A 15,056-nucleotide genomic window follows, 5' to 3' on the forward strand; every position below is an offset into this window, starting at 1 on the left:
AAGCCTCTTGAAAGGATGCTTCCAAACCTCTTGAAAGGATGCGTCCAAACCTCTTGAAAAGAAGGCTCCCAAGCCTCTTCCAGGAGGAGGAGGAGGATTCCATGCCTCTTGAAAGGTGGCTTCCAAGTCTCTTGAAAGGAGGATTCCAAGCCTCTTGAAAGGCGGCTTCCAAGCCTCTTGAAAGGAGGCGTCTGAACATCTTGAAAGGAGGCTTCTGAACGTCTTGAAAGAAAGTTTCTGAACATCTTGAAAGAAGTCTTCCGACCCTCTTGAAAGGAGGCTTCTGTACCTCTTGCAAGTAGGCTTACGAGCCTTTTAAAAAGAACCTTAAGCCTCTTGAAAGGAGATTTCTGAGATTTTTGAAAGAAGGCTTCCGAGCCTCTTAAAACGAGGCTTTCGGGCCCCTTGAAAGGAGGCTTGCACGCTTCCAAACATCTTGAAAGGATGCTTCCAAGCCTCTTGATAAAAGGCTTCCAAGCCCCTTGAAAGGAGGTTTCCAAGCCTCTTGAAAGGAGGATTCCAAGCCTCTTGAAAGAAGGATTCCAAGCCTCTTGAAAGAAGGATTCCAAGCCTCTTGATAGGCGGCTTCCAAGCCTCTTGATAGGCGGCTTCCAAGCCTCTTGAAAGAAGGATTCCAGGCCTCTTGAAAGAAGGAGGTTTCTGAACATCTTGAAAGAAGGCTTCTGGACATCTTGAAATAAGGCCTTCAAACTGTTTGGAAGAAGGCTTCTGAGAAGCGTAGAAGGATGCTTTTAATCCGCTTGCAACGAACCAGCCAGGGTCTCCAAATAGCCTTGCGTGCAAAGGCGTACGATTGCCAATCCGGAGATGGCAAGTTTTCGGATGGGAAATATACCATTTAAACCAAGGCATCCGAACCTTTAGATTCTGGATTTTAGCTGAAAAGTATATACTTAAAATATTTTTCAACATTTCGTTTAGATCAGGAAAATTGCATTGGAGATTTTTAAAATTTGCGCGTTAGACGTTTTGTTCGTTTTATATTTTGTTCCGCAGCCCTTCATACACTGTGCTGGTTGAGGATTTGGCTTTGATTGATATGCACAAGACAAAATTATGATATAATAAATACACAATAATCAAAACTTTATCAATAAGTTTCGAATTGGAGTTGTAATACGTCCGCCATTACGCATTTTTATCCGAGGTACCCCCTAGGGCCAGCGAAGGTACCCCCAGGGGTACATGTACCCCAGGTTGAGAACCGCTGAGGTAAGTGAATTAGTGTATAGTTTGTGGGCAAGCGAATAAACAGTGGTGGAACGTGCTTAGTTCCTCCACTATTGGATCATTTACCCTATTACCCACTCGTATGCTACACGGCAAGGCCGTGAATTGGTACGGCTGGTGCCGTAGGGTAGTCACTGACAGGACCAGCAACTAATTCGGCCTAATCGACGGACCGGGTGGTGGTGCTTCTCATGGCAACGCTTGCCTTTGATGAAGGGGAAGGGGTCCAATAACGTAGCATGACTGGTTGGTGATGACACGCTATTGAGGGTGGCAGTGGCAGGGCTCGGACGGCTGATATCACGGCGAGAATCGCGATGGCGGCAGCATCTATAGGCTAGCAGGCTGATTGGGCGACGCACTGGATCAGCGACAATCGCGATGGCGGTAATAGGTTGACAGGCTTGACAGTAGGGAGTGCTGATGACGACGGTAACTGGGGCAGTAGGCTTGCTTAGCGATGGGCAGGATTAGTCACGATGGCGGCGATAACTTAACTGGCGATTGGAGCTGCGATGGTAACTGTGGCAACAGGTTTTCTGAGCACTGGGCAGGATTGGCGATGGCGGTGATACAGGTTTGCGGGAGCGACGGTCAGAATTAACGGCAATCGTAAAGGCGACGATAGCCGGGCCGGCGGTAAAACGGTCGATGGCCACGCTGGCAAGCAGCTGACGGAATGCTGTTGTCGATACGATCCTGGACACATCGATATAGCGTTTAACGCGAGTTGACCTTTATTATTCAGAACAATACTGATGTAGAGATTCTAATTATACACTATGGAGGCGCCAGAAAACTGCTCAAATCTCCAATCTCAGAAGCCTACCTTCCTTTTTCTAATTACCGTCACGCATACTATTGACCTAGTATATCTTACGAAGCATGGATCGGCATTTGATTGCTAATCCGACATCAGTTAACGATCATCTATCGATCTGGTTGGTCATCGATACGCGCGCGAAACGATATCATGGGAAATGTTCGTCTACCAAACTTCTATGACCACTTCTCGTTATTTCGTCATTCGGAAGGGTTTCACCGATATATTAGGCTTTCGCTATAGAATGTATTGGCCCCGCGGTTGGCCAGCATTTTAATAAGAAAACGTATCATTTGACCGGTAAGTAGTATCCGAATAGTGACGAAATTGATAAAGAATTATCCAATCTTATCTATCTTCACAGACATATGCAGAGTTCCCGGTGGGCGTGGTAATCGTCGGCTTCGCTGACGGTATTACGCTGGAGGTCTACGGCAAAACGATCGAAGAGGTGGAGTTAACTGCAGCCCACTCGATCGCAATTGTGGAGGAGAGGATTAGTTCCAGGAAGTTAGAACTGGCTCACCACAAGACTGAGGTGGTTGTTGTTAACAACCGAAAGTCGGAGCAACAAGCGGTGATAAGGTCAGGCAACTGCACGGTCACCTCTGAACGCTCCATCAAACTCTTGGGGGTAATGATCGACGATAAGCTCACTTATGGTAGCCACGTCAATTACGCCTGCAAGCATGCCTCCACAGCTATAGTGGCATTGTCCCGGATGATGTCCAATAGCTCTGCGGTTTATGCCAGCAAGTGCAAGCTTCTGGCTAGCGTTGCTCTCTCCATACTGAGGTATATGGGGGCAGCTTGGGGTACGGCCCTGCGTATTAACTGCTACAGAACGAAATTAGAACGTACGTATAGGCTCATGTGCCTAAGAGTTGCGAGCACGTACCGTACCGTGTCGCACGATGAACTTTGCGTCATCACCGGTATGATGCCTATTGAATCGTTATCGGTGAAGACATAGAGTGCTTCGAAATGCGCGGCGCGAGAGGCATCCGTAGGACTGTCAGGTTGGCCTCAATGGTCAAATGGCAGCGTGCGTGGGACAGTTCCACTAAGGATAGATGGACACATAGATTGATACCGGAGATAGGTACGTGGGTCAAGAGGCACCATGGGGAAATCACTTTCCACCTGACCCAGGTCCGTACATGCCATTGTTGCTTCAGACAGTATCTACACCGGTTCGGACACTCGGCCTCGCCCGAGTGTCCGATGTGCGCAGGTTTAGAGGAAACGGCAGAACGGCTACATGTGGTCTGGACACTACTCCGGACAACCTAGTCCGGAGGATGTGTAAAGATGAAGTTGGCTGGAACGCCGATTTATCGGCTATCGTCCAAACCATTTCAGAGCTACACAGAAGGTGGCGCGTGGACTCGAGGAATGGCTAGTTCAGGCGCAAATAAGAGGTGGTCCAAGGGTTCGGAGTCGGCTTCATGGGTCATACCAGTGCCCTGTGGTCGAACTCGATTCTTTTATCGAACAAGTGGCCGCGAGAAGAACAACATGGTATCGTCACTTTCGCGGCGTCGGTCAACCGGGCGGGTTCCAAGCCCGAGGACGGAAAGGGGTCATCGTCAAGACTGGAGCAGGCGTAGGCACCGCGTCGGCAAGTCCCTCTGTGTGATGGCGAATTGGCCCTATCGCAGAGAGGTCAATTTGGGGTGCACGCGGCATCATCATTCTTGTTACCAGCCGTGCAGAGGGAAGCAGACGCGAAGTCGACCCTTCCCAATGAAAAACCACCAGTTGGCGTTTCCATCGGGAGATGACCGAGCCCTGGCACCACTGGTTCCCAGCCAGCCCAAGCGGAATCTGCCTATGGGACGTGGCGGAGATTTGACAGTGGACTCTGTTGAACTTGCTGTTGAATCTCTACAAAAAACCACCTATGAGCAGCTCTGTATAAGCGACCCGTGCCGCTTCCAAAGCACTTCAGCCCATCAACAGAAGTGCCAACCAGCACATTACCACCGTAATCTGGAAAAGTGACGTAACAGCCATTTTACAACATGCATGTTTTCCATTTTTCTAATTACTAATTACGATATACTGGTCACGGCTTACGACAACGAACAGAACCTGGATAGTAGATTGGAAACGACGACATTGGGCCAACAATCGTGCTGTTCTACTCCCGGAGTAATGAAGGGTGACACCGGCTTGAAATGGCGAGGGGGCTAACAGCACGGTCGCCTTTGTCCCGGTAAAAAACTAACAATCCTCCGAATACGTTCAATACTCGTCCACCAATCTTATTGGTGAGTACTAAATAGAATCGATTGAGATTTTCCCGATTGCGTGGTCGTCTCTGAACACGGTCATATAAGTGCGCCCGTGTGTGTCAACCCTAGGATGGACCTCAATGCTTGCAAAGACAATCCATGTATCATAAGCAACTACGTACGACGGGTGGAGCTAACGGTTTGAAGAGGGGAACTCAATAGAATGAGTAATTGGACATACCACACAGAAGCAGATGCAGGAGCGGCGAACCAGTTCGCCAGTAGTGGGTTAGAGAGGATTGGGAGCTGAGGGACTTGGGCGAGAACGTAGTGAGGACCAGGCGCACACAAATCGGAGAGATGCTCCTCGAGCTAAAGAAGGACCCTACGATTGATAGCTCGATTATGCAAGAGCGCATTGCGAAATCGCTGGGCGCAGAGGCGGAAGTTAAATCCCTAACTCCAGAGATGGTAATAATGTGCAGGGATCTAGACGAGATCACGTCGAAAGAGGAGCTCAAGGATGCACTAAAGTCCGAGTGTGATCTGGGTGAGGTACCAAGGACTATCCGAATAAGGAAAGCATACGGAGGCACACAAACAGCGTCTGCCAGTAACCGCTGCTAACAAAGCTCTGAAGGTGGGCAAACTGACTGTTGGATGGTCGAAATGTCCATCGAAAGGTCCGGACAGATCCAACAAGTGTTGGAAATGCGGAGAAACAGGTCATTTTGCGAAAGACTGCATGCACGCAAAGGGTCAAGTACATGCGTTGCACAGTAGAAAACGGTAATGACCATCAGACGGGTGCCTTCAAATGCCCTGCATATAAGAAGGCGATCGCAGGTCAGCAGTAGTGGATATAATTCAGATTAATCTGAAACATTGCGATACCGCACAGCAACTGTTATGGCAGTCAACAAAAGAAACTATGTGTGACGTAGCGATTATTCCAGAGCCGTATCGAGTTCCTCCTGATAATGGCAACTGGGTGGCTGATAGAACGGAAATAATTGCAATACAAGTTATGGGTAGATTTCCTATCCAAGAAGTGGTAGAAAGTTTATGTGAGGGATTCATGATCGTCAAAATCAACGGCGTTTACGTATGCAGTTACTATGTACCTCCAAGGTGGGCCATATGCTAGAGCGGTTAACCGACAACCTGATCGGATGAAGGCCGGTAATAATGTGAGGTGATTTCAATGCCTGGGCTGTGGCGTAGGGGGGTAGAGTCACCAATACGAGAGGGTATATTCTTCAGAAAGCTCTGGCGAAGCTAGATGTACGACTGTGTAATGAAGGCTCCGTAAGCACATTTCGGAGAGACGGGATCTATTATCGATGTCACGTTCTGCAGTCCTTCATTGATGGTGAACATGAACTGGAGAGTTAGCGAAGAGTACACCCATAGCAATCACCAGGCGATTCGTTGTTGTATTAGCCAACGAAACCCTGCGACAACACGGAGAAGAGTGACCGTTGAGCAGAAGTGGAAGACGAAAGCCTTCGACAAGGACTTCTTTGTTGAGGCACTTCGACCGAACAACAGTTTCAAGAACGTTAATGCGGCCGAACTGATAAGAAGGATGGTAACGGCTTGTGATGCCGCAATGCCGCGAAAACTGGAGACTAGGAGCAATCGGCGTCCACCCTACTGGTGGAACGAGAGGCTCAGTGCGTTACGCGCTGCTTGTCTCAGATCCAGGAAGCGGGCACAGAGAGCGAGGACGAAACCAGAGAGAGAGAGGAGCGCAAGGTGGCGTTCAAGGAAGCTAGAACCGCATTGTAACGGGCAATCAAGATTGGCAAATCAGGTTGCTACAAAGAGCTATGCCGAGTAGCAGTCACCAATTCCTGGGGTGAGGCGTACCGCGTTGCAATTGCGAAGATCAAGGGCCACCGATACCGTACGGCGGAGAAGAAGAAGCGATTTCCAAGGGTCGGCAAGTGTCTAATGACGAGCTGGCAGAAGCTGCGAAGTGCCTGAAAATGAGGAAAGCCGGTCCAGATGGAATTCCAAACGTGGCTCTGAAAGCTACGATTTTGGCAGATCCGGATATGTTCAGAACAGTACTCCAGAAGTGCCTAGACGAGGGTAGTTTTCCAGAAATGTGGAAGACCCAGAAATTAGTACTGCTGCCAAAACCAGGGAAGCCGCCGGGAAATCCGGCTTCGTACAGGCATATATGCCTGATAGACACAGTTGGGAAACTTCTGGAGAGGATAATCCTCAACAGGCTGACGAAGTGTATGGAGGGTGTGCGTGGACTTCAAATATGCAGTTTGGATTCCGCAAAGGAGTATCGACAGTGGACGCAATTCGGACAATGCTCGAAAGTGCTGAGAAACTTTCCATACAGAAGCGAAGAGGAGTGTAAAACAATAAAATTCTTATTATTTAAAATGTTCTTCATTCAAAATAAAATTTTTGTATTTCAATATATTGTATGACCGCCAAGGTCGACTACAAGAAGCTATTTTTTTAGCCATGCTCATACATGTTATCGCATCCGTGCATTTTCGTATAGTGATGGTATTCACGGATTTTCGGATGCTCGATGGCTGCTGCCATAAGTGGGAACTGATGATTAAGAAGTGGAAAGTAAAAAAAACTACCTATTCGGCCAAATAGGTTATTTTTTTTATTACTTTCTCAAGCCAAATGACTTTCGGCCTAGTATTCCAAACAACTATCGGCAGAATGGCCTTCGGCCAAATGGCATTGGTCCGAATGGTTTTCGGCCAAACGGCCCTTTCCCGTGTGCATCCTTTGGAAACTATGTAGGGGAAGTGTTCCGTTTTCCATCTCACTGAACATATATTCATACACTGCTAAAAAGAATCTCAAAAATAATAAACAAATCAAATTCCTTTTTGTTGCTTTGTTTTCGATGGGATGAATATGGGAGCTTTGAGATTGCTAAGTCCCAAGTACCGATTTGCGACAATATACAGAAGATTGCTCAATTGAGCATTGTATAGCCACTCACGATTTGTACAATCACATATGCTATGCTATGCTATATTAAAAGATGAGGAGGTTTCGCGCAAGTTTGAGAAAGGCTACAAGAGCAGTTCTGCTCAAATGGGCTTTTCCCTGCTCCAAATAAAAAAAAACAGAATATTGATTGTTGTTCTGCCACACCTACTTTATGTAATCGTCGGAGGGAGAATTGTCAGTTGGCCATAAATTGATCTTTACTCAATGCTGACGGTTTACTATTTATTTAATTTATCGATAAAACTTACTGATACCTACTTACACTTAATTTCGTCCTCACAGTCAGTGTGAGGCTCACATTTTAGATTAATGATTCAGATCAAAGTCCATTTAGATAGAGTAATAGAATTATTTAAGCGTGAATCATGGATCAGGGATGCATTGAATTTCAGCTTCCACAAAAAATATCAAATTTGTTAAATTATGATTATCCACATTAGCCATCGACTGTTTTTGAAAATATCAATAAAATTAAATATATATTATTGTCTCTTCTTATTTTCTTCCAGTGCCAACGAAAATGCATCCTGGAAAACCTATCTCCGTCCAATAAAGATTCAACCCATCGACTTTCGCTAGTTCTACTACAAATGACCCGAAACGAGTCCCTGGTGACGGCAGATGTCGCCTGGGTCAACGCAGCCGACAGCCGGTCCAGATCCAACCATTCCCAGCAGCAGCAACAATCGCAAGAGCAGCAGCAGTGCCTTGTGACGTGGGAAGTCTCCGGTGGCGGATTGATGGGCAACCTGCTGACCGAATCCTCCACCGTGCAGTTGTCGCTTTGGGCGGAGACCAACTATCGGGTGCAAGTCACCTGTCGGAGCAAGGTAAGACCATTTTGAGAAATCATTTTTATCGTCTCATTTGATGCTATCGCTCGGACCGCACGACCGCACTATTTTAAAACGAGAACCCGACTTAATTATGGTAATTTTATTGCATTTGCCCCAGATCTGATTTTGCTGATAGCCGGCTTTGCACACTTCACCAAATCGGACGACAAAACAAGTCTTTAAGTTTTTACTGCTCTATCGCGCCGGTCTTGATTTATGCTATCTGGTTGGGATTTAATTACCGGCTCATAATTATGCGAAACCTTTTATATACAGAATTACCTCAGTTTTGGCAAATTAACGTTTTATTGTGTTTTTCCTATTGTTGACTTTCAGCGTACCAACTCCCTGGTTCGTTCGTCTCCGATTGTCCTGAAAACGTCTGCAGCCACTTCCGTTGGACACAGCCAATCAAAGCGACCGACGACTGGTGCCGAAACAACGGGCACCCAACTGGGTATCGAAGAGCTAGTTCCTGTGTCTCACCCTGAGGGTTCACCATCAAACGAACAAAATTGTGTTCAACCGGACGGATTGCGAGAAGTTCTACTATTTGGGGTATACATCACGCTAGTGGTGTTCCTGATGATCCTACTGACGGTGGTCAGTTGCGTCAATCAAAGGCATAAGGCGATTTCTTTGGAGAAAACCTCGTCGTCGTCGGATGCAAGTTCGATATCATCGGATACGCACGTCCTAGTGGTGAACGACGTGATGGCAACGGAAATATTGCACGTTTGAAGAGGTGGTCACTACAGGAAAGGTGATAGATTAACGAGTGCTCAAAGTCAATAGAGTTTAAGTTAGATTTTATAAGAATAGTTTTACCGCTGGTGATATTGTAAATGATAAATTGCCTCGTAATTATGGTCGTTGGTCGAAAGGATTCTAAAAACAGATATTTAGTAGCGAGCCACAGTTATGATCATCCATATTCTCAATTGTTTGAACAAAAGTTAATGCAAATTCACGTGCACGGCAAAATTACTCGATTGAATAAGACTTGTGTGATAGTTTCGGTCGTCTGTGAACAAGTACATGGATGAAAAACTATAACTACTAGTAATCGTCCCAAGAGCTACGCAAATGGCATTAGAACACTATTTTTTATATTAGGCTTCAATGTTTCGAAGTTAAGAGGGTATATGCATTCATATTCAATGGGTTTCTGGTTCAAGGGGGTAGATCGTATCGAAAAAGGATCGAGATTTGGTCGTCCTGGAACAAAGAACTTACCATCAGCTCTTCGTCGTGCGAAAAACCAGAGGAAGTTTTGCGCTAATCACTACAATCGGAAACTCTTCAAATTTCATGCAACGATTTTTTTAAATCTTTCGTTTATTTGGAAGGCTCATTTGCCGTGAAGCGTTACGGAGCCGAAACCAAGTTTAACAATACATTTCTTGGTTCATGCAACGATGAAATTAGCAGAAAATACAATTCTGGGAACAAGAATCCAGTAGTGCTTCGTCAAGCACTGAGCCGTTGACAGTGCAGATTCGCACAATGATGATGGATTGAATAACTTGTCCTGTGAGGGACTTCGTTTACGTTGGAAGTACTGTAGTATGTTGCAATGTGATTGAGTAGTCTGTGGGTTGGGGCGGTTTCTGGTTGGCGCTATCCAATGTGTGGCTGATCCCGATTGCGTTGGTTGTATCTGTTGGTTGTTTTTACTTGGGAGCCTCTTCGTCGTCTGTGGAACGGATGATTTCAGCACTACTTCGGTAATGGCACTACCCGGGCAGAAGCCATAAACTGAATAACAAAACATGATATGGAATTCTGTATCTATGTGTTTTGTATGTTGACTTCCCCCTTCAGTCCGTAACAGATTAATGCATTAATGTCTTCTTTTAGTATACTTAGATTTTAAAGCTTAATTCCTAGATCCAACATTATTTTTTGTAACTAATGGGGCGGTCCTTGCCCAGCACCAATGAGACCCCCTATTGAAATGCCACAGTGTCGGCATACGCGCTTGATTATCGCGGCCAAGAAAACACTCAAATACCGTAATTGAACACTCCCACTTTATTACAGCTTTGCACAGGTACCTTTCCTGCCCCCTTTCTTATATCTCAAGTCCTACCTTCGAACTCTTACTTTAGCTTCTTCTTCGAGGCCCCTTCTTCAAACTCCGCTACCTCACCTGGTTCTTCGATCGCTTCCCACCAAGATGACTTTGTTTCGCTAGCTTCGTTACCTGCGTTAACGTTGCTTGTCAGCTCGTGCAACCACACAAAGAACACCGCTGGTTTAGTCCAAGAAGAACACCAGAGTATTGAAACTGCCGAATGACAACCGAACTGCGGCTTCTCGGCGCCGTACGCCACGGGATATTTCAAGCTTTACAGCGCAACTGGTCGGAACTTGGAAGGCAGACGGTGATGGTTTCAACGTGGAACACATGAAACGGTAATTTGGCCGTAGGGGTCATTTGGCCGAAATGGTCAATGGGCCGAAAGGATCATTAGGCTAAAAGGGTCGTTTGGCCGAAATGGTAGTTTGTCCGAAAGGGTCGTTTGGCCGCAGGGGCCATTTGGTTGAAAGGGTTATTTAGCCGAAAGGGTCGTCTGGACAAAAGGGTCGTTTGGCCGAAAGGGGCGTTTGGCCGAAAGGGTCATTGGCCGAAAGGGTCATTTGGCCGAAACCGTCGTTTGGTCGAAAGAGTCATTTGGCCGAAAGAGTTATTTGGCCGAATAGGACGTTTAGCCGAAAGAGTCATTTGGCCGAATAGGTCATTTGAGAAGTGAGAAATTAGGAATGAGACGAGAGACGTCTCACTTCTCACTCTTCATTTTTCTCTTCTCACTGTGAAAAGCGAGAAGCGCGAAATGAGTAGTGATACGTCTCACTACCCACTTCGCACAACTCACTTTTCACAGTGAGAAGTGAGAAATGAGAAGTGAGAAGTGAGAAGTGAGAAGTAAGACGTCCCATTACTCACTTCGCGCTTCTCAATTTTTACAGTGAGAAGTGAGACGTCTCAGCATTCATCCAGGTCCGTAAAGTGGCTTCTGCGTGGTTGCGCCTGAATTAACAATCCATCTCCCTGTAGATTTTCCGGAATTGAACATCATGAAACCGAAATCAGTGTTCTCAGTTTTTGCTCTTGAAAATTTTGTCCGTCCTTTACGATCGTCTTTCGTTGTGTCTGTTTCACGACTGTTCATCATCTTGCGGCACTCCCGCTGCTTATCTCCAGATTTTTGGCAATAATAGCTAATTAACATGAGAAACTAGTGGATTACGACTGTGAAATTTGTAACTTAATTTTTGGATTGGCTTTCAGCCACGGATAATAGCGTTGACAGTTTTACTTCATCGCCGACGTTTCGATCCGGGATGAGAAAAGTTTCGTCGTTGAAACTTCCTTGCTTCGTGACAACATCGATTAGTTTCATTTCGACCAGTTCCAAGGTAAGTTCCTCATCAGCACGTCCTTCTAGAGCTGTCGTTTATGTCATTTATACTACCGTCTACGAATAATGTGATACCTTGAGCGCGTCTCTTACCTAAGAAGCTGTTCACGCGCCTTCACAGCTCGGTAGTCGATTGCTCGCTTGATATTCCGTCAAGAAATTTGGTCAGGGATTTTTCCTTTGCCTCACGGATGGTTTGCCGGCACTCGTTCCTGGCAGTTTGGTACTCCGTCTGGATGTTGGTTAGGGCAAGGTCGTCCGGGGTTAGTCTCTCCATGGCTTCGTGAAGTGCACGAAGTGCTTTCCTCCTACACTGGACTATCTTTTTGGTCTCCTCGTTCCACCAGTGGACTGCTTTGCGGCCGGGGTTTGTACTGGTCTTTGGGATGGTTTTGGTGTCAGCTCGGAAGATGGCCTCCAGGAGTTCGATGGCGCCAAGAGGATCGGTGCGTGGTCGCTGCCCCTGCGAACACCGTCCGTGGTCCAGAGGAACTTTTCGACGACCGAGCTCGAATCTAACGAAATATTGATGACAGACTCCACTGACCCTCGGTGGAAGGTAGGAGTGCCGTCGTTGAGCACGACTAAGGGCCGATGCCCACGTAGCGTTTTTTCAAGCTGCGTGCACGCCGCGTCCACGCAAGGTACCCAGCATCAAATGTAGTCGTGCACACGTATACGTGTGCATTACTTCCTTGGATGCTGGGTACCTTGCGTGAACGCGGCGTGCACGCAGCGTAAAAAACGCTACGTGGACATCGGCCCTAAGGCAGCTTTGGTTGACGCGTTGGAAACACGCCCCAACGTGGATGTTGTTCCCAGGAGTGGTAGCCATTCACATCACCAAGTAGGACCACCGGGGATGGTAGCCTCTCGAAAATACTTACCAGCTTACTTACTTTGGCTGGGTATGTGCATGGAGGCGATGGCTACCGGGATTGCCACTCCAGTCTTACGTCCACCAAAGGGAATTCGGCGTCAATGGTGATTTCGGTTGCTGAAACTTCGCGTAACACGCCGACTGCTTCGAAAACCACTTGTATCGTCCATCAAGGGTTCGGTTCATAATGACAGGTGTCGTTCGGTGGATTTTCTTGAGTGCTATAGCAACTTCTTCCGAATTCGAAACTTGCAGCTCCAAATCGGACAAGCTATTGAAACAACCGTTGACGTTCCTCTAGAAGACTAGTGTGGTGGATCGAAGGCTACGGCCTTGTGGCCGCAGCGTGGATGGCAAGCTGTTTGGCGTTGAGAGTCTGGGACCCGCAATCGGCTGGGGAGGCGACGCACGAAGCAAAATGGGGGTCGACGGTGGTGGCATTGAATCAGAGTCGTCGATGAAGAAGCTGTTGTATGCATCCTGACTTTGCGCTTCCCAAGTAACAATTTCCATGCTTGTTAGATTTATTTAATTCTTATAGCGGATTTATAACAGCAGTCACCATGGCTAGTTGCACAGATTTATTGACGATCTTATTGCTATCAATAAACCTCTAATAAAGCTGCTCGAAAAGCTTCAAACATCAAATGCCGACTGGTCTTGTTAGCAGCTCCACAGTTGTAACGAAGAGCATAATGAGTCCAATTCTCAAAGCTTGATCAAAGCCATAATTTTGGGTCGTAATGTGGTCAAATGAATAACCCCAATAAGAATATTTACATGGCAAAGGGTTTGTAACGGTGTTTAATAAGAGCAACATTTTTCTGATCGAAATCTATGATGGCCATATTGGAAATGGAGAACCATCTTCAAGTCAGAGAAATTTATCACTGGAATTTATGATTAGACGATGTTTTCGCAGCAAAAGACACGTTTTTGGTAAGAGATATAAAAAAACGAACATATTTGGGTGTAATATCAATTAATTCAGTGAAGATTTATGTTATTGATGTTATAATGATTTTAAATTCATTCCCCAAAACTATATTATTTTGCGGGCGCGTAGTGCTTAATCTTATTTTCGCACTAGCTTTCACCATGAAATCGAGCCGGCAACTCATTTCCATGAAAGTACATTGGAGAAAAAACTTATTTTGTAGTCATCCTCATCATGATTTTCATCAACACTTTAGTTTGTTATTATTTGTTTGCAAGATTTTGTTTCTCTTTTTCAAAAGCAACATTTTTGACAGCTGCCGCAGCCAAATTCCCTTCTTTGCGGGCGGCTTGAAATGGATTTTTATATACTCTTATAAGAGGTTTATAGTGGTAATCTAGAGAGGGCCATTTGGACATATCTTACTCTTATAGTGGTCATCAGAAGGTAATCCTGTAGTAATGGGTTTTATAGTCAGTTCTTGTAATTCGATCTTGAAAACCATTCCTAGAGCGGAATAAAACTTGAAATGTTACTTGGGTTGAAATTTGCTGGCCTTGCTCTTGGTCTTTTCCAGCTTCACATTCTAAACTCCATCAATTACTTTATACACCTTGCTTCTTTCTGTGTACTTCTGTGTTTTGCTCTTGCTGGATCTTTTTTTCACGAGGGTGACAGCTTCCTGATGAGTTCATCCTTTACCGCTAGGTACTCCTGCAGTTCCACCACTGTTCCGGTAAGAGCCTTATTCACTACCCGAGCAGCACAAATGTTTCAAATGGATCGCTGCAACTTATATATGACCAGATTCAGTCACAATTAAGTTGCAGCAACCAAATTGTCTTCAATTGTGCTGCTTGGGAAGGTTCTGGATGGTACCGTTCTTTTAGGTTGTCTAGATACGATTCCCGACTCCGTTGCTTTGCCGCTTGAAGATGGCCAATCTTCTTTTTTAGGTCCGCGATTTCCTGGCCCTTGCTTGAAGCAGCCACTTTTGCGAAGAAACCAGCCTGGCTAGATCCGGAGCATGCTTCGACCTCCATTCGGGCTTGGGGGTACGAGATGCCTCGGTTGACTTTGATTCGCTGAACCTCCACTTCATTCAGGTAGAAAGGGCACTTTCCTACTTGATGTGGGATTGTCGTTTGTTCTGCAGAATCTGCATTGTCGTCCGTGTTCATGGCGTCTTCCACCGGGTGGTGCTTCCCGCAGTTACCGCAGACTTACTCGGCGCCTAGGCATCGCTTTCCTGTGTGGCCGAAGTCTCAACAGCGGAAGCATCGCATCGGGTTGTAGTAATAATGCGGTGAGGATAAACGCCGGAGTGTTGATAAGTTTACCTTCTGGTGTTCATCGTTTGATGCGGAAGAGTTCCTTCACGTTCTGATCTTGTAGTTCTGCTAGCAGATAGTCATCTGACAATCCAGGTGCGGGTGCTCGATGACAAATGCGGCGTACCGTCACTCAGTTTGCTCACATCGAGAAGCTTCCGTACTTTAAGGGCGTACGAAGCACCGCGGTTTTCTTTATTCGCTCCGTCGATGGTACCGCCGAGGAAGGCCTCAACGGAACGTTGGATCAGGAACGGATTGTAGTTCCATGTAGTCGCAGGATCTATTGATGTCCAGACGTACCTTCTGAGTCCATGTATGTAGGCAGGTAAC

The 15,056-nt window shown here is 46.3% G+C and overlaps 1 protein-coding gene across 2 annotated transcripts in view; it reads left to right on the top strand.

The window, feature by feature from the left end:
* The window catches only part of LOC134205841 (transmembrane protein fend-like), a 377,960-nt gene extending 368,733 nt beyond the window's left edge, over positions 1 to 9,227 (top strand). For both annotated transcript variants that reach the window (XM_062681463.1, XM_062681464.1), the window contains exons 4-5: positions 7,824 to 8,144; positions 8,487 to 9,227. In XM_062681463.1, the coding sequence (XP_062537447.1) occupies positions 7,824 to 8,144; positions 8,487 to 8,891 (726 nt within the window). In that variant the 3' untranslated portion in view covers positions 8,892 to 9,227. The remainder of the gene's footprint in view (positions 1 to 7,823; positions 8,145 to 8,486) is intronic.
* Positions 9,228 to 15,056: the final 5,829 nt, after the last annotated feature.

The sequence above is a fragment of the Armigeres subalbatus genome, chromosome 1 (genome assembly GCF_024139115.2).
Source record: "Armigeres subalbatus isolate Guangzhou_Male chromosome 1, GZ_Asu_2, whole genome shotgun sequence".
NCBI lineage: Eukaryota > Metazoa > Arthropoda > Insecta > Diptera > Culicidae > Armigeres > Armigeres subalbatus.